At 38.6% G+C, this 20,422-nt stretch overlaps 2 protein-coding genes across 5 annotated transcripts in view; one reads left to right on the forward strand and one right to left on the reverse strand.

Annotated features, from left to right (window-relative positions):
- LOC147338589 (ATP-binding cassette sub-family C member 12-like) overlaps nt 1–9,513 on the reverse strand; it is a 40,702-nt gene extending 31,189 nt beyond the window's left edge. The window contains exons 1-7 of one of the 4 annotated variants that reach the window (XM_086307425.1): nt 9,164–9,513; nt 7,702–7,754; nt 3,729–3,785; nt 3,375–3,526; nt 3,082–3,228; nt 2,746–2,893; nt 1,409–1,654 (exon numbers count right to left, since the gene is read on the reverse strand). In XM_086307425.1, coding sequence (XP_086163551.1) covers nt 1,409–1,654; nt 2,746–2,893; nt 3,082–3,228; nt 3,375–3,526; nt 3,729–3,779 — 744 coding nt within the window. In that variant the 5' untranslated portion in view covers nt 3,780–3,785; nt 7,702–7,754; nt 9,164–9,513. Of the gene's footprint in view, nt 1–1,408; nt 1,655–2,745; nt 2,894–3,081; nt 3,229–3,374; nt 3,527–3,728; nt 3,786–7,681; nt 7,755–9,002 lie in introns of those variants that run through there. The other 3 variants (XM_086307344.1, XM_086307367.1, XM_086307488.1) reach the window with 3 other exon arrangements.
- A 2,805-nt stretch (nt 9,514–12,318) lies between these two features.
- Nucleotides 12,319–19,279, forward strand: LOC147338591 (uncharacterized). Its single transcript, XM_086298282.1, has 6 exons — nt 12,319–13,377; nt 14,674–14,821; nt 16,436–16,570; nt 16,748–16,841; nt 17,410–17,573; nt 17,649–19,279. The coding sequence occupies exons 1-5, from the start codon at nt 13,337–13,339 to the stop codon at nt 17,424–17,426; spliced, it is 435 nt and encodes a 144-aa protein (XP_086154408.1). The 5' UTR covers nt 12,319–13,336; the 3' UTR covers nt 17,427–17,573; nt 17,649–19,279.
- The last annotated feature ends 1,143 nt before the right edge of the window (nt 19,280–20,422 follow it).

The following is a 20,422-nucleotide window of genomic DNA, read 5'->3' on the forward strand; positions in this document are numbered from 1 at the left end:
TGAGTGCATATGAGAGCATGAGGGTGGGAATGGATGTTTGTGTCTGTGTGTGCCCGTATGTCTGTGTCTATATGTCAGGTTGGGTATCAGACGCCACCTCTCTGGGGACACCTCAGGCCCTCCAAGGTTTGGAGGCCTATCTCCACCCACCACCACTTCCCCTGCCGGTGGCGGACTCCCTCAGGTGTCGGTGTGTTGGTGGTTCTTTGTATCTGGGGGTGGGCGTCCGGGTACACACCGGCTCACTCCTTGGCGGCCGCTTGTCGGGGCCTGGGGCCTGGGGCTCGCTCGGGCCCCTTTGGAGGTGGGGTGCCCCCGGCCTCTCGGCCTGGGGCTCGGTCACTCAGGCACAGCTGGGGGCCGGCGGAGCTCACGGGCGCGTCACTGCAACTCCCCCTGACTTCTGCTCCGCGGCTGCTGGGCGAGCCCTCATCTGGGACTCTCCTCAGCTCTTACTGGAACAGTGGCGCGGCTGCCCCTCTGTTGGTCTTCCATGGTCTCTTGTATTCTGGGGGCCTCTGGATGTCTGGAGTTTTGATCTCCTCCATACCCACTTCACACCCTGGAGGACGGGGCTGTGGCCCCCCCACACTCCCTAGCAGATCATTACATGGAGAAACCTTTGGAATGCAAGCATGCTGATCCACACAGGTATGCACACATGGGTATTCACAGACGCGGACTAAAGCTTTCTTGGCTGCTGCCTCAAAGCACACTGTGCGCTGTCTATCTTGCGTGCTGCACAATATCGTTTATTATTTAGTAAATATTGATATCTATGACTAGCTAGTTTATTGTGATGGTGCTTTGTTTTCTCTATTATTATGTTGCTCTTTGTTGTTTGCTGTCTCCTCTGTTTGTTTTTTTTGTTTGTTTGTTTTTTTCTCCATACAGGTGACCCAGGAGTTCTTTTTTTTTTTCTTCTCTCTCTTCCCCCCCCTTCTCACCGTCTCTTCTCCCCTTTGGTTTTCTTTCTTTCTCTCCCCCTCTTTCTCTCATTCATTCCCCCTGTCCTATTTATTAAAAAAAAAAAAAAAAAAAATGACAAAGGATGAACTGAAGCTCTGCCATCACGTAATGTCGCATACTGCTGTTTCTGATGTCATTTATAAAAAAAAAATAAATAAAAATAAATGTCTACCATGGACACAAACAGCACCCCACATCCAAGTTTGTTCCACTACAGCGTGGGTGAAAGCAATGTCAAAGTTTTTTAAAGCAAAAATGAAATCTTTGCTAAAAAAGACATTAGCATATTTTTGTTACACTGGCCTCTGTAGGCTATCAGCTGTAAGAATATTGTACAAGTGGATAAAATTACTTTAGAATCAATTACAAGAGCATTAAAACTTTCTCAGACAAATGTGGCTATATTGCATTTGCCATAGAAGTGAGAACTAGTCTTTACCTCTCCCATTGAAACACCGCTGTATACCCGCAGCGATATGATTTTCTGAAAAGCCACTGTAGAGAAAGCCCCTTTCAGTCTCACTGCTGTGCGCAGGTTTATTGACCACAGCAAGGATATTAGGAGAGCTTTGCAACATTCTGTGGTGAACAGACCAATGGACAAACCAACACCATAGGACACTGTGTTGGACACGGACTCCTCTGGGTTTTCAATATAATTTAAGATCATGCTGATCAGTACAGCCTGAAAGAACAGGGAGAAAATGGTTAGTGACACTTAAATAACATGAATCTTTAAGATCAAATTACATATTTTATATCACCATGGACTGAGAGGGTGCAGAGAAAGAACGAAGACCCTGCTGCAAAATCGACACATTCGGGTTCGACTGAAATTTGCAGCTGCCCACATGGACAAGTCGAATGCCATCCATGAACAAATTACACGGTCAGACAAGAGCAAGACTGAGCTATTTGGCCACAATAACAAGAGATACATTTAGAGGAGTAAAGCAGAAACTCTCAAAGCTAAGAACACTGTACCAGCTGTCAAGCAAGGCAATGGAGGCATAATGCTATGAAGCTGTTTCCCTGCACAATGTACAGACTATCTCCAAATTTTTCAACTTCATCTTAACAGATACATGGTAAAAACTTGGACAAAGTTGTTTTTTTCAACAGGACAATGATCTGGGTCTGTGCCAGAAAATCAACCAATTTAAATGAACTGTACTAGTTCTGTGAAGAAAAGTATTGAAGTTTGATGATGGCTACCAAAAGCATCTAGCTGAGGTGCAAATTGCTCGGGAAATTTAACAAAAAATGAGTGTAAGTATATTTTTAGGCTTGTAGGTATACTTTTAACCCTGTGGGGATTTGAAAAAATCTGAAATGTTTTCAAACTTACGCACCCAATTTTTAAAGTCATTAATGATGTGTGCTGTACAATAGTTCCACCCTGAAAAATGAAATAGTTCAAAGAAAATAAAAGAGGCACAGAATTACCGTGACATTCATCCCCTTGATGAGTGTATGTAAACTTCACCACAGATGTACATATTAGTTATTATATATTGCTACACTTTCAGGTACTACTTTTCAGAACAAAATGTGCTTTCATCACAAGATCTGAGATTAAAATCATTGTTTCTTTGTTTTTTTTTACTTATGTGCACCTTCAGATGACTTGATGAGATGGTTCCTCTCTAAATTACTCAGATGCGACATTTAGAAATGGCAGAAATGCCTTTGGACAAAACTGGTTTCCACTGTATACAGCTGGGATTGTTCATGTTCTAATATCTAAGAACATGAAACACAGAGATGATGACTCACCGGGCCCAAAAATGCTGAAACCATGGCAAGAATACCAATAATGACAGAAACAATCAGCCTGGTTCGTTGAAAGTGAAAGGCCACACGAACCAGTGAGGCTTTTTCCAGACCCCTCTTTGCCACTTCTTCATCCCAGAGTCTCTGAAACCTGCCAGACACTTACAATCAGGACCTACTCACCCAGCAGTCTGTTTTTCTTTTAAATATTATAGGTACTTAGTAAATTTCAAGTACTTTTCCAACTGTCACTATGTCTTTGGATTTTGACTGTGATCCCCCTGACTGATTTTTGGATATGTTGTGTTTAAATCTGAATATAATATGAAGAGAAAAGACCTTTGTGCACTGGTGTCAGCAATATCAAAAGGAGACAACTTTAGCTCGGAGATGTCCAGCTTATTCCTAAAAATGGACCACATCAAGGGGGTCATCCAGGCAAAAGTCATGAAGGACAGGAAACCTGCATTGTCCACAGGGTGGGGCCTAAATATAAAGCAGACATAAAATGTTGTGTGAAAGGAGGGCATTAATAGATTTCCAAGTATAAAGTATTTATATGGAAACAAATAACTAGCCATCAAATATTATCTAAGTTCATCTAAACGATCAAGTTTGATATTGACACTGACTGTGGTGAGGAAAAACGCAAGGGCTTGAGCATCTGCAAGCTCTGCTGATATTTTCTAAATGAGGAAGGGTGATCCCTTTCACAGCTGTGCACACAAGGATCATCTGGATTGATGATCTCAGATCCAGTTCGCCACTGGACACCATCGTCTGCCTAAACAGTCAAAAAAGCAAAAAGAAAGTATAAGACAACCAGTAAAAAAAGCAGAGTGGATGAAAGACTGAGGTTGTGCCTTAGTCAATAGCTAAATGTCTGAAATTAGCTAAGCATCTAAAAGGAAAGCAGGATGTGGATGATGGAAAAGATGTCAGGAAGTAAAAGCAACATGTAAATTTGCTGTTTGTTTAGTACTTACAAAGGAGAGTCTTCGAGTGCCATTCTCCTCCAGAGAATATTTTTTCTTCATTTTGTTCTATGTTAAAAGAGACCAAACCACAAAGTTGAAATGATACTAACCAACATGATAATTCAAGTAGAAATGTCTAATTTAAGAGCATTATTTACCAGAATCAGAAACAGGAGGCTGTAATACATCACACATGTAATGCTGGTTTTAAACTGCCCTGCCTTAAGTCCAGACCTGTTACTCACTCAAAACATTTAATGTGTTGTGAAACAAAAATAAAACAAAAAAGGCTGTGAACTGGTAAGCAGCTGAAATCCTCCATGAAGCTAGAATGTCCTTTTAAGAATCATTGAAAGGCTGAAAAAATGGGTTGGTGTATTTGGAAGTGCATTAGAGTGGTTCTCCTCTTATCTCCATCACCGATCCTTTTCTGTGGCAGTCTCCGATTTTAGGTCATCCTCTACCTCCCTTACTTATGGTGTCCCTCAAGGGTCAGTCTTGGGGCCTTTATTGTTTTTAATTTATCTTCTCCCCCTCCAGCATATAATGGGCTCTTTTGAGGACATTTCTTATCATTGTTATGCTGATATTCAGTTGTACGTTTCTTTTATGCCCGAGGATTTATCTAAGCTTCAGCGTCTGAATGATTGCTTAGATTTGATCAAACGTTGGATGGCTGCAAATTTCCTCCAACTCAACGAGGGGAAAACCGAAGTCCCCGTATGCGCCCCTGATAGGTTTCTATCGCAGATAGTGAAAGCCCTTGGTCCTCTCTCACTTTATGTTAAATCCTCTATCAGGAATTTAGGTGTCACCTTTGACTCGAGTCTCACATTGGATGGGCATGTGAAATCTCTGGTTCGGTCTTGTTTTTATAATTTAAGAAATGTGGCTAGGCTAAGCCCGATTTTATCTCGCTCTGAACTTGAGATATACATGCATTTATTTCGCCACGCTTGGATTATTGTAATTCGCTGCTTACGTGTCTAAACAAAGGTTCTCTAACCACTGCAGAGCAGTACCACAAATGCCTATCCAGTGTTCCATTCGAGATAGTAAAATATTGCCAAAGACTGTGTCAAAGGCAGCAGTTAAGTCTAGGTGAACCAAGATCACATGATCCTGAATCTGTAGCCAGGAGGATGTCATTAACAACCCTATGCAACGCAGATTCTGTGCTATGCAGAGATTTAAAAGCAATCTCAAAGACATTATTTTTAAATTTAAAAAGTTTTCAACTGACAAGCAATTTTCTCCAGAATTTTACAGAAAAGAGTAAGCTTGCAAATAGGCCTAAAATTTGATAAAATGGCGGGCTATTTTTCTGAAGCAGAGGTTGAGCTGTAGCATGCTTAAAGGTTTTAGGAAAAGTACCAGATAAAAAACTGGTATTAATAATAGCTAGAACAGATAGACCAAGAGTAGAAATGACCTCTAATAATTGAGGTGGAGCAACATCAATAGGGAAACCTGAGGGCTTCAGATGGCAAACAGAGAGAAAGTTACAGGCTCAAACTGGTAGAAAGCAACAGAGCAAAGAACAAGGGCTGAATGGTAAAGAGTAGGTGGTGTCATCTGAGCCCTGGCATTATTCACCTTTTCCACAAAGAAATTCAAAAATCCCTCACATGGCTCAGGGGAGCTAACAATGTGTGAACAGTAGAAGCAGACAGCTAAAGACAAGTTCATCAATTATTAACATCTATTTTAATGGATGACACATTTCAAGAATTTCCCATTTTAAATATAGTTAAACTAAATCTTGCTTAAAACTTAAACTGACTCATCAGAACATGAGGTGAGGTCTGGAAAAAGCATAATTTTAAAAGGTTTTGTACAGTACCAATTAACCATTCATTTGAAGGTTTAGTTAATGAATGGTTAACCAGTCATATGAATGGTTAACTGCTAGTTAGTATGTCCAAATTTTGGACCGATATTGAATCTGAAGAAAACAAGTTTTTTTTTCTGAATAAAGAATTCTGTTCATCCATAACTAACACCTGAATATAAAGTGTTAATGAATGAACAGTGTCCTCATACCTGCCTCTCAGCTAAATCATCTGCACAGAATACAACAGGTCCTCTACTAATCAGATGGTTATTAGTTCGATCCAAGGCTTTTCCAGTCTGCATGCCAAATATCCTTGGGCAAGATACTAACCCCAAGTTGCTTTGTGATGCATCCATCAGAGTATGAATGTGTGTGAATGTTAGATAGAAAGTACTTAAATACATAATAGGTGTGTGAATGGGTGAATGAGGCATGTTGTTGAATCAGTTCATTTATACCATTTAGATATGTTTAAGCTTAAAATCTTATCAACTTAAAGACTGCACATGCAGATTACAGCGCTGTTTTTGAAACATCTAACTAATAACATATAAAAAAAAACCCACTAACTATTCCTAACTAAATTATTAATAAATAAACATTAAGAATATTAATAGTAACTGTAATTTATTTTGGTAATGATTTCTTAAAAATGAAGTTAACTATAAAACACAATCAATGAAAACTGACAATCATAAAATACAAGCACAAACTAAAAAGATCAAAACTGAGCTAAACTAATTTACAGTAAACACAGTGAAACTTTTCCTGTCTGAATGAATGAATTAAATTAATCTAAAAAAAATCTGAACAATACCTCTGTGTGGAGAACAAGGGAGACACACTGCCGCTAGTCAACACTGACAGTGAGTGAAGCAGCATTTTACTCTGCCTTGCATAACCTTTATGGAGATCAAAGGTTAGCCTGTTTAGAGGTGACTGCCATTCTTCGTTCTAACTGGACAGCTTAGTCACAATGACAAATCATTTAAAATCAGTGGTAACACTTAATAATAATGACACGCTATTGGGCATTAGTAAAGTATTAGTAAGTGCTTAATTCATTTATAAAGCATTATTCCTCCTTAGTCTGTATCAATACAGATATACATGTGATGTCTCATCATGGAGCAAGGTGTGAAAAAAGGCATGGGTCATTATCAGCAGAGGTTATTGGGTGAGGTGACCTCGATAGGTCATCATGTGAACTTTTGATGTCATCTCCATAGCTCACCATGTGACTTATTGAGGTCACCTGATTATGTCTACTGCACATATGCATTCAAAATTATACATCAATTGATGCATCAATTGATGTATGATGTGCCATTCTGAGTTTTTATTGAATTTGACTGAATGAGGAGGAGGAGACCATCCAATACTTCTTTTATTTCAGCCGTGTTCACCAGACACCGTTCTTTCTAATTCAGGAGCACTCTGGAATTGAACCTGACTGGATGCTGACTCATCTCACTAAAAGCTCACTAACACAAACCAGAGCAACACTGAACCTCAGGAATGAACTAAAGAACTTTCAAACATCCCAGTAATCCTCACTAATGTTTTATCATGACCTTATTCATATTTTATTTTAAATGACAAACCTTAAACGTTATATTACCCAGTTACCCAACTACTCATTCTCTCTTAAACTCCTCTTACAGACTTAGACTCTCATCCTACCAATGTTTTAGTATTCTGCAAACCTCAAGTGGACTATGTTTACATCACTCATTTTAATTATCTGTGTGTGTGTGTGTGTGTGCGTGTGTGTGTGTGTGTGTGTGTGTGTGTGCGCGCATTTAAATACTTTGTTAATCACTTTCTTAAACTTTTTAAATGATACCATGAAGATGTTATACATGTGACTGTGAATGGAGAATAAATATTTATATCTGGGGATTGAACTGGTTCTTATGTAGTGCTCTTCTATTCTACCTGAGCACTCAAAGCGCTTTATAAAACTTGACTCATTCACCCATTCTTACGAGCAAGCTCAAACTTACACTGAAGAATTAAACAAATAAAATCTAGATTTTAGGTTTTTCTGTCTTCTAACTTAATGTATTGGGGAAAGCATGCAACTATTCTGATAAATCTCACAAAACAAACGGCCATGTGAACATACAAACCACGCTCAGTGGTAACCTTTTATGTCAAGGTATCCCTCTTTCTGATGACTCTGTGTGGACTGGTGATGTCTAAAAGAAGAAAAGAAAAGAAGAAAATATCATTTGCTAATAATACCACTACTAACATTTATCTGCAGGTAGATAGGACAGTAAATTCTGTGCCTTCTCAAACAGCCACCAGTTGTTTCATATTACATTCCTGACTGTGCCATATGGTGGGATTAAAGGGGAATTGCATCAGTTTTACATGTCAAAATTAATGTATTTGCATGGGAGGAGCCTCATACAGCTGGAGGAACTGTGTCATGTTTGAAGGATATTAGCGTTTAGTTAGTCTACAAATTGTAAAATCAAGGTATTCAGTTGAGTGGGTATAAAATTCAAGATACCTCTTCTTCCAATAAAGTGGACTTATCTAAGTCATCTCAACATGTTTTTACATATGAGGGAAAAATCATAATATATCAGATAGGGAACCAATGACACCCTGTGAGCAAGCACTTCCAAATGCCACACATTTAACTGAGTGGCTCATTACAGTTTCCGTTTGGATTTGTCAAGCAAATTAACATTTGATATTAATAGATAGATGAGAACACAGTTGATGTTAAGAGGTTAAATATTTATACTGTGCTTTCCGACTCCACATTAAAGTAAAGAGACCATTTCATGCCAGGATACGGAAAAGGTGAAGACATTAATTATTCAGTACAACCTTCATAAATCTCACTGGTAACTGCTGTGTTGGTGGCTGTCATGATAGCATAATATCATTCATGAAAATAGTTTGAAGAAAATAGTTCTTAAATTGTTTAGCACTGACTTTATTGTTTGTTATTTACGGAAGAGGATTAGGGCCACTGGAAAAAAAAAATCGGAGAAAAAAGCCAGAATTCTGACTTTTTTCTCAGAATTCAGGAAAAGAAGAAAAGAAAGACTTTTTTCCCCCAGTGGCCCTAATCCTCTTCCGTAGTTATTAATCAAGTGTAGATTAATTAAACTGCAAAATGGTGTTGCAGAGAGAAAAAACAACTCTAGTGGAATCAGCTAGAAGTATGCTGTCACATGCAAAGTTGCCAAACACATTCTGGGCAGAAGCTGTTGCTACTGCAGCTTACATACAGAATAGGCTCCCAACATGTGCTTTAAAGAATGAAACACCCTATCAGAGATGGTATGGAAAAAATCAGACATTAGCCATATGAAAGTATTTGGTTGTGTTGCTTATGCTCATGTTCTAGACACAGAGAGAAAGAAGCTGGAAAAAAGGCAGTGAAAGTTCGTTTCCTGGGATATGCAACCAATGCAAAAGGCTACCGACTGTGGGATGAAGAAAAAGGAAAAATACTGATTCGACGAGATGTGGTCTTCAATGAAACAGAGTTTAAATGTAAACAAAGTGAAAATGATCTCTGTTTGGGGAATGAGGTGACACTACACACGGGTGAAAGACAAACAAGTACTGAGGAGGCTGTCACCAGTGAGGCTGTAAAAGGAGATCAGCGGATCAGAAGACCTCCAAAGAGATGTGGATTAGAGGAGTTTGTTGATGTAGCTACAGTTGATCCTTGTAGCGGCAACCTTCGGTCCTTCTTTGCCGCTTCTGCAGGACGTAAAGTTTCTGACTCGTGCTCTTGTTAAGTCGCTTGGATGCCTTCCGGTAGCAAAAACGAGGCGAAGGAAAAAAGGGGCAAAACATTTATTCTCCATACAAATCGAAAGGTACAAAACAAATGCCTCTGGTGGGAGCTCCGTTTACATTCCCTTTATGTTACAACAAAAAATAACATTAAAACGGCGATGGTCAGAAAACTGTTGCTCCATGTCCTGCTTGCTTACCTAACCTTTTACCCACACCCCTCCGCATGCGGGCCAAATATACACCCCCTTTACGACATCTATCAACACTTTACAACAACAACAGACTAACAAAGCAGGATTAATTTATGGAGCACAGCCTATTACATTATAACATAAAATGATCAAGATTATAATAGAAACTTAAAGATCATGACAAATACTTAACTATGGCATGATGTAACTGAGTAAAATATTGGCCTGGACTTGGCTCCAACAATCATTATGCGAACATCTGTTGTGTCACAGAACCAAATTCACTGGAAGAGGCTATGTCAAGTCCAAATGCAAAGGAGTGGAAAGAAGCAGCTGATTTGGAATATGAGTCACTGCTGGAAAATGGCACATGGGATTTAGTGGAGCTACCAAAGGATCGCAAAGCAGTTGGATCAAAATGGGTCTTTAAAGTTAAGCATCACAGTGATGGACAAGTGGAAAGATACAAGTGCAGACTTGTTGCCAAAGGCTATTCACAGATTTATGGTGCAGACTATGATGAAACATTCTCTCCAGTTGTACGATTTGGTTCAATTCGTACATTGTTATCATTTGCTGTGCAAAACAATCTAAATGCGCATCAAATGGATGTCGTGACTGCATTCTTGAATGGACACCTGGAAGAGGAAATCTACATGGAGAAGCCAGAGGGTTACATCAAACCTGGGCAGGAACATCAAGTGTGCAAACTAAACAAGTCAATATATGGACTGAAGCAGTCTCCACGTTGCTGGAGCAAAGCTTTTACAGAGTTCATGAAAAGCATTGGTTTTACACAGAGTACTTCAGATCAGTGTGTGTTTGTTAGAACAGGTCAGGAGTTGGAAATATTGGCTATTGATGATCTGATTTTGATTACAGAATCAGCAGAGAGCATGAAGAACTTAAAGGACACTCTGAAGAAACACTACAAAATGAAGGACATGGGTGAGCTATCCTACATTCTGGGCATCTCAGTGGTCCAAGACAAGGCCAAAAACCATGTTGTGCTTCATCAGAGACAGTATATTGAAAACATACTACAAAAGTATGGAGTGGACAGTGCCAATCCAGTAGCAACTCCAGCTGACACAAATGTCAAATTAAGAAAGAGTGATGATGTCAGTAAACCTGCAAACCCAAGCATGTATCAGTCAATGGTTGGAAGTTTATTGTATTCTGCCATAGCCACACGACCAGATATAGCGCAAGCAGTGAGTGTGTTGTCAAGATTCAATGCAAACCCAAACACTACACACCTTACAGCTGTGAAAAGAATCCTGAGATATTTGAAAGGAACTCTAAACCTGGGACTCAAATATCAAAGAACAGAAACAGGAACCTTGGTTGGGTATTCAGATGCTGATTGGGCAGGTGATCAGGATGATCGACGTTCTACAACTGGAAACATCTTTCTACTTGCAGGAGGTGCAGTTAGTTGGCTTAGCAAGAAACAAGCAACAGTTGCACTTTCAACTGCAGAGGCTGAGTATATTGCTTTGAGCCAAGCTGCACAAGAAGGAGTTTGGTAACCAAACCACTGCCTAGACAAAAGTTTGAGTATCTCAGAGGGAAGATTGGACTGTGTTCAGTTTAAAAGGGTTATCATATACTTAACATGCCTATACTATGCTTATGTTAAGATGGCGAGCATTTAACTGTAATGAAGAATAATAGTTTTGTCTAAGATTAACACAGTACTTTTTTGTGTGAGTTCAAAACAAAAGAGAAAATGTTTATTTTCTAGTAACACTGTGATATAGGTGCATTTTTTTTTTTAAAGAAATAAGCAATGGCAGTCAAGTAAGTGAACTCCATGGTAAAATTAAGTGGGATTGTTGTAATAGTAATTTTACAATGTATGTTGAAGGGATATTACTGCCCTCTGTTGGCGTGTCTGTGCATTACATGCAATAAAAGGGGTTCCTTAAAAACATCAATGGCGGCCCACTACGATTATTTATACCATATGCGAAAGCACATCACATACCAGAGGATATATGTGCACATTGTGTGATTTCAAAAATTAAAATAAAGTGCAGCAGCCTACAAGGAAGAGAGTAACCATGCTAAAAAATTGATATGCTCTTTCACTACTCAGGGATTCATGTTTGGACAGATGGCCACAGTGTCACAATTCTCTGGTTAACCTACCAATGATAAATCATCCATTTCACCAGAACAAAATTTTACTAATATTACATGACAATATTCACTGTAAGCTGTAACACCTGCAAACTGTAATTTTATGGCAAGCTAAAATATCAGTAAGTTGGACACCAAATCTACTCATAGCGTTATTTAAAAATGAAGGCTGTAAAAGCAATTCTCTCTCTCATACACACACATAACTCTCTAGACGAATAATATATGAATGTTTTAAGTCTGACTGAATAAAACAAGTCTTGTAATACTTTTCTATGTTGAGCATTTGCATACTTTTGGCCAAGCTACTATTCAGTGAAGACGTGTCTCTAATCAGTTTTTATCATTCTAAAATTGTATAAATTCTAGTTCTTCTAACGTGTTTCCTTTTTACGTTTTATGTTTTAATTCACTATTATTATTATTTCACACATTCCAAAACATTTTCGTTGTTAACTCCGACTGTTGCAAGCTTACGTGTAGGCAACCCCCCCCTGTTCTCAGAAGGGCTCTCTCACACACACACACACACCATCCCTTTGCACTCCCTACATGAAACGTCCCTCTTCTTTAACATTTCGGCTAACCTGGCCTCTTCCACATCCGACGTATATCCCTGAATCGCTAATTCTACCTCCTCCTCCGGCCCGCACGAGCTGCGGCAGCAGAACTTGTGGTGACAAACATATCAGTAAGTTTTGCACATTTTGCTGCGTTCACTCGAAGGCTTTCCCCCCTTTTTTTCTCGGAATTTTCTGCACCCCCATTGCGTTTTATTTTTTTGTTGTTGTTTTTTTTTTTAATTTGTCCATTTGTCCAAATGCCACTCCTCTCCAACTCCGGCCAGATCGTCCCAAATGGATAACCTAGGTTAAAAAGGGGAGGGAGGGACAGACCGAGGAGGGCTGAGAGATTTCGTTCGATAAGCCCAATGTCTTTCAAGAAAATCAACCAATGGTACGTCGCGGTCGCAAAAGAAATTATAATATACTTTTTGGGGTAAATTATGATAGCCCTGGGCAGGCCCACAGGCGTACGCCAGATAGCTAGTCCAGACCTGGCTCACAGAATTAGTTCTCAATATCGCGTTAGTTTGGATTTTTTTAAATAATAGCCATTTGAAATGTCGTTTACTAGCTTTTGTATAAATTGAGAATGCGAATAAACTGACTATTCCAGAATTTCACTTTCACCTTTATTTTGAAATTGGGCCTTAAGTTCTCTTACCGTAATATTTAGGACACACACAACTCCAAACATGCACCCCCTGCACTGACTGTGCTTCTAAAACTGGAGGCTGGTTTGAGGAAATCCTCATCTGAACCCACCTGTGATGTCCAGTCCTGAGGCATAAGGGTCACAGGACAGACCAACCTCTCTGATAAGGTCTCAGGCAAACCAGATGTCGAAATATTTGCGCAGTGAAATTTGGCTACCTGTGGTAAGTAAGGAAAATATTAACCTGACAGCTTGAACATGTTCTTCCCGTGATACCTACCTACATCCATCTAGTGTCAAGCAGTTTTCCTTTTCTCATTCTTCCTAATCACCTCCTGGGCTCTATAGGCGTATTTTCTCTAGAGTTTTTGTTTTTTCAGGGAGCAGGTCAAGTTCCTGATAAATACCCCAAACTTTGAAAACGCCACCTACTGACCAATCATTTCTCAGGAAAGATGGCGTTAGCAGATAATCCGAGGACCGCTGTGTGGAGATGGTAAGAAGGTATCTCTTTTTAACAAACTGTCTAAAACTGACGATTTGCGTGATTAGTAGAGAAAATTCCGAATCAGAAGAGAGAACTTTTTCCTTTATTTAGGTCTAAGTAAAATACTATTTTTAAAGTAGTTTAATTTGCTAGACCATTAAAAAAAATCATAAAAGAGCACAAGAGACTTCCTCCCGTGCCTAAGTGAAATAACAGTGTCACTGATTAGGCATTTACCCCAAAGTCATATTTACTTGTTATTCCCAGTAAATATGCAGCTCTGGATCTGTCCCCGTTTGACAGTCATCCTCGATTGGAAAAAACCTGTTGTTACGTCCCCTGGCTAGTCTAGGGGGTTGAAGGGATGAACATAAAGGTGGATAGAGAAGGAGGAGCCAAGATGGTAAGTGTAGAAGGTCTATTTAATGCTGGTGATGAGATTTGGGTTCAGACTGAGGTATAACGTCAGGGAGAGCCATGGCCAACATAACAAACAAAACATCCCTGATGTAGAAATAAAAGAAACTTACCTAACTCCAAAGAAACAAAATATACAACCTATAACCATAACCTACCTAACAACACATAAACAGGAGAAAACAGAGTGTCAAAACAAAAGGCAGCTCTCCCCTACAAGCAGTCTGAACATGAAAAACAACAATGTTCATACAAGTTACAAAGGCATGCAAGCCTGCACGGGTATGGCAACCAAAATGGCCAGAGGGCACAGAAGCACAGCTCCACAGGCATTAAGTAGTGCTTTGCTGATTACCAATTAGCCAGACTCTGCGCAGCATCCAATCAGGACAGAGGAGGTGGAGCCTAGACAAAACAAAGGGTTAGTAGGGAGAAGAGACATCCTCCTGGGGGATGTAACACCTATAATAACCAGCGTCTCGTGTTCTTATTGGGATAAGTGAAGCCACACAATAAAAAGATGCACCCAGTATGTCAAACTTGATTCTTATGACTGGCGTAGACTTGCAAGTTGAGTTAAACATATTCAAAAAAGCCTACTTTCACTAAAAGACTTGTGCTGTAGTTACTATATCGACCCTCACACTATCTCCTTCAGATGTTGCTGACGTTGGTACGCAAAGGTCTCTGATTCCCATTTCTTTACACTCATTTATCATATACTGTATTACTAATGCATAATAGACCTAGTTTATGAAATTTGTATTTGAGCCAAAGATTCATCAAAAATTAGACTATACTGTCCACATCAAATGTAGGATGTTTTAATCATGGAAAAAGACTTGATTTGTTGTTTAAATGAGACCACTGAGTGTGAGTGTCTGACAGGTTTCAGAGACTCTGGAAGGAAGAAGTGGCAAAGAGAGGCCCGGAGAAGGCCTCGCTCGTTCGTGTGGCCCTGCGCTTTCTGAGAACCAGGCTGATTCGGTCGACTGCTGTTTCCGTCTTTGTGGCATTGTCATTATTTCTCGGGCCTGTGAGTTATCTGTCTTACAATATATAATACACTGCTCCAAAAAATGAAGGAGAATTTTATAATTAGAGTATAACGCCAACTAGGATAAAGCTCTGGGATATTTATCTAGTCAGTTAAGTAGCAGAGGGGGTTATTCATCACTTTCAACTGCTTTGGTATTAAGGGTAAGTTAAGTAGCTGTATGTTGGCCAACAGAATTATGTTATGTGTATATAAGCATGCATAAGAGCATTCAGTGTGATTGTTTTCCCCATCTTTAAACATTATAAGGAACTATGCCTTTATTTGTCTGTAATTTTTAACATGAATGTTCAACTCTAGCAGAATTGGTCAGAGCAAAAAATATTATTGAAGGTAAAGAGAACTGGCAAACTTTTTCTCTCACAGGATTTAGAAAAAAGAAAAAGGAACAACTAAAGTTGGTGGGTTACATCCAGGCTACTAATTGTACCACTACCCTAATCTCTGCCACCTTTGCCACCGTTCTGACCCTCTTTATACACCCCGTGATAGGCTTGCCACTTTGTGCAGCTAGTGTGAGTACCACAGAAGTACAGCAGTAATGACAAATTTTAAATGTGGTTTACCACAAATTGAAATTTTCCTGTATTTTTCTTTATTTCCAGGCCTTTACCACTTTTGCCATCTTCATCTTCATGAGTTACTGCATTGCTCTTATGTTTATGTCTGTGAAGTGGATAATTGAAGCTGGAGTGTCACTAAAATGATTAAGGGTAGATATACTGTAAAGGCTTGCTTTTCCTCCTCCCAGAGGGAGGGCGTGTGTATGGGTTCTGTTTGTCAGTTACTTAGCAGTCTAGCAGTTTTAAATTTATCGTTTTCAAATTTTGTGTGATGTTAGATCTTAATAAGAGCTTAAGCATATTTAATTTTGGTGATAATTGGGTCAAGGTTGCTCACACCTACTGTTAAAATTGGTAAAAACTTTATATTACCCAGAATTTTTTATGGACTGTCTTCAAAGCTTCATAAAAATACACTACACCTTTGGGGACTTGAGTAACTATATTGGTTAAACAATGTTGACTTTGACCTCCCAGAAATCATATGGAGTAATATATAAAAAGTGCACTCTCGCTCACCTTCAACTTTAATTTATTCTGCACATTTTGACTGCTTTGTCCCCCTCCCTGGATCAACTGTTCTCACACTTTGTTCATCAGCAGTCTTCAGAGTCCACTGAAGGTTGTTCCCTATGAGCAAAGTATAGTGTGCATTGGCTTTCATCAGGAATTGAAAGAGTCTGCTGAAAGGGAATTTCAGGTGGCCAGAGCAGGGCTTCTAGGGACTAATCTAAAAGCAGTCATACTTGAAGCAGTGCAGTCTTCCCTGAAAAGGCCACCTTCAAGAAATATAGAAATATAAACCTGTTTAGGTTTTAGCTTTGCTTTTATAGGCAGTCTTGGAACTTCTTGGTCACACCTGGTATATAATCTAAATAAATCACTGTGCTGTGATTGTTGAAACTTAAACTTAATGGTATTGTTTTAATCACAAATTGTGAACCATTTTGGTAAGTCACTCCACTTCAGATGCAACAAGAGTGTTTGGGGGGGGGCATTTCTCACAGCTGTCTTAACTTGTGTCTTTTAGTATTTGGAGTTCTGTGATGGCATCTTGGTTCTGGAGGATGGTGAGGTTCAGGAGGCTGGAAACCATCAAGCCCTGATGAATGCAAATGGGCGCTATGCTCAACTCATCAGCAACTACCAGATGGAAGAGTCTAAAGTAAGGATTTCACACAAACTGCAGTACAAATGTTTGTAGCTCTGTTACTCTTACTGTTCAGTTAGCTCAAAAGCCTTAGTATCAGTTCTTTGTTGCTTTGAATTCACTGAGTTCTGTAAGCTTTATTATGTTAAGTATGCAGACCTAACTGTGAAACTGTTATTGTTCTCTTTTCAGAAGCAGATGGAAGATGAAGTGATGTCCCTGGATCCTGCCAACTTGAATGAATCTGAGCTCAGACCTGGTGAAGATGTTGGAATGATGAACAACGGTATAAAAAACATGAGCATGAAATTATTATTATTATTATTATTATTATTATTATTATATGATTTGTAATGCACTATTTAATTCATGGTGAACTATGAAGACACATGTAAGAAATGTTTGGAATAACAGAGATGTTATGGGACAGGTGCACCATTGATTTCTCAAAGTCCATGTGTGACAGTGTCTGTGCCTTCAATCTAGCTGTCATGATATGACTCTGTTAGCTACTTTAACTTTTATTGATGTCTTAGAACTTAGAAAATAACTGCATTTTGTGCAGGTTTATGTTCATATTGGAAGAGAGATATCGGGTGAAACTGAAGAGCTTAAAAAGTTGTGCTGTCCGAGTATAGTGTTCATTGATTGTTTTTATAATCTCTAAAATATCTATAATCTGACCATATATCTATCTTTATCAACTCTCTAGAGATACAACTGTATACCCCAAAAATTGGATCCGTTCAATAAGTACACTGATGAGGAGATCTGGAGAGAAGTTGTTTCTTTCCATGTGCTCCTCCTTAAATCAGTACTTTCCTGCAGTAACAGAGGCTCATATTGTCTGATAGATCATTCTTTTGGATGAAGCCACAGCCTCCACAGATCCAGAAACAGATGCTCTGATCCAAAAGACAGTCAAAGAGGCCTTTCAAGACAGCACTGTGCTCACCTAGCACATCGCATCAACACAGTGATGAATGCAGATCGTATTCTAGTCATGAACAATGGACAGGTAACAAAGACGGTTAGACAAAACTAATCCGTATATGATCTTCAGCCTCAACTTACCAAGTGTTCTCTTTGACAGGTGGCAGAATTGGACCACCCAGATGTCCTGAACCAAAGGCCAGAGTCTCTGTTCTCTTCTCTCCTGGCTGCTTCTAAAACAATGAAGAGATGAACTGGTGTAAAGCTGTGATATCAAATAAGCACAGTAATCCCTGTAATGTAATACATTTACACAACATATTTTAATGTTAATGAAAAGGCAGTGTAACCTTTTTATAATTTTGATCAGTCACAAACATATTGGAGTATGTCGACCTGTCCCTCACACTTGGCTGCTATTTAGTTTTTGCTTGTTTAGTTCTCTGTTTTATTAGGTTTAAGCAGCAAAGCTTTTTTAAGCTTGATCATCAAGCTAACCATTAGGTTCAGGTTTAGGTTAAAATGTACTTTCACAGTATAAAACATCACAGCATTTCCCATTAGTATTCACATGCACTGTACACAGTTGTCTGATGTCTCTGAAATAATATTGCTCTGTTTATTACCAATAACTACTGATGATGCTGCCCTATTTTAAATGACAAGAAGGCAGAGGAGGGTACACAATGGCAAGAAATGATGAACATTCACTTATCAGTATTTTATTATTTCTCTATTTAGATAAGCAGGATGTGTTTTTGTTTTTCAACCTCGAAGTTTTTATAAATAGTGCATTTTACTTTTTACTTAATTGCATGTTAAATGTTTCATGGCTTTAAATAGAAGTGAACACGAGTTTTTTTTAATGTAAGTTTTAAATCTATTGTGTAAGTAGGGACAACTCACTTAAAAAAAAAAAAACATGGTGAGGGCTAACCTAATAGTTACGTAGGTTTTTAGGTTTAATTTAAAAACGTAATTAGTTGATGTAGTAGCAGACAAGCTCACAAGAACCTTAAAAGAACCTTTTGATGGGTGCATAAAAAGTTTTTTTTTCTTATTTTAAATAAATTTCAGCTGTTAACTGGTTAAAAAGTGCCACAAACTGACCCACATTAAGAGGATGTGTAGCAGGTGAAACTGCTGTAAACTAGGGCAAAATGTTTACTGCCACACATATTAATAGATGCCTTTTCTTAAAATTGAAGAGCTTAAAAATCATTCATTTTAATAGAGGGTTATTTGGAACTTTGAGTTGTATGTTGTTGGAAAATGTATGAAAAATGAAATTATAATTAATAAAAAGTCATCAAAACTTGTCTTTCAATTAAGCAGAGGTCAGATGGTTATAAAGAAGTAAAACTTCAGTGAAAGAAGCTCGAGTCAAGTGCACTTCAGCTGTCATGTGGGGTAAGGACACACGAGGGCACTACAGGCTTCTATACTCGTATCCTTGAAGGACTGGGTTTCATTTTTAATATGACCGATCCTCCCTTGGCACAGATACATGTTCTCAAAGAAATGCTCTGTGAGGTTACCTTTTACCCACTGAACTTTAAAAATAACTCATCTCTCTGAAGAGAAACTACAAGCCTCTAAATATATAATAATGTATGGTTCAGTTAAACAGTACGAGTCTTTTTACATCACTTAATTGTAAATATCCACACCTGCTGAACAGATTAGACTGGGCTTAATAATTCATTGCAAGTTGTTGCATTAATATTGGTTTAAAAAATAATTTGGTTTTCCCAAGCTACATGAGAAAATATGCCATTTTATTGAAACTAGGAGAGGTTTTCTTTTTCTAATCAGTGATTGTATGGAATTCTTCTAAAGTTTTCTACAGTCATTATTTCTAATACTACAGGTATTTAGATTCATCTGAAGTCAATTATAATTGTTTATAAATAAAAATTATACAGCAAAACTCTTTTTGTTATCGTCTTTTGTTTTGTTTGCAGCATCCAGGATCTTGTCTTATCTGATCATATGTAAAGCTTGCTTCAGTCTTTTACTAGTAAAGAATCACGACTTGCATGAGAGAAACTGAAACATCAGATTAGCAATGAAATAGTATTTGAGGTATACGGACAAGTATTGTACTTCAGAAAAGTATTCTACAAATGTAAAGAATTTTTTATCTTTACATTTGTGCAGAATAAACTGAAGGTTGAATTGCACAGAAGGCACTGAAGGAAAAAATATACTGGTGGCAGCTCAGTCAGCACAAGGCCTGCTGTGTGTCCTCAGGCGTGACTTCTGTGTGCTGCTTTAATGTAACTAAACTGAACTTGTAACATATAACAATAGAAGAGAGAAGCATGACATGCTCACAGTTTATTTACCCTTATGCAAGTCAGGTCTGTCTTGGAGTTTGAATGATTTGGTTTATGTTTCTTAACAATTAAAAATTTCCATGCAGAGAAATCTCCAGTGGTCTTCAGGCAGCATCTAAAGATTTCAGCTGGGTGCTCAAAGCTTCACCAGCAGTGTTGTTGAAGGAGGAATGTAACACTGAATGTTCTGCTTCGAGCAGATCTTCTCAGCTGCCTTAGAAATTTAAACCAGTGACCTCACAGTCACAAGCTTTCTCACCCCTCCTTGAGGCACAGGCTAAATTAAAATATCAATGGATCAATTATTATACTGGGTCTGTGTTTGGGTGAGTGCCGACTCACATGCTGTGTTTTCCGCCTAAAAAGTCTTGATCTCCTGTTTTTGAAAGATTGCATCTGTGATTTAAACTAATAAAGTACTAGATTGAATACACCCATGTACAGATGAAATATTGGGGCCTGGGCACCAACATGAACACCCAGCTCTCCCACAGTGAAGAGTCACTGAAATGAAAACACATACAAAATTACAGAAGAAGACAAAAAGTGATGACAGAATGTTTTGCATGTTTTTGCAGATGTTTCATACTTCTTT

Source organism: Aulonocara sp. 'chitande type north' Nkhata Bay, linkage group LG1, assembly GCF_057382095.1.
Source record: "Aulonocara sp. 'chitande type north' Nkhata Bay isolate Kocher_YH1m ecotype deep benthic linkage group LG1, A_spYH_male_GT1.1, whole genome shotgun sequence".
Lineage (NCBI taxonomy): Eukaryota > Metazoa > Chordata > Actinopteri > Cichliformes > Cichlidae > Aulonocara > Aulonocara sp. 'chitande type north' Nkhata Bay.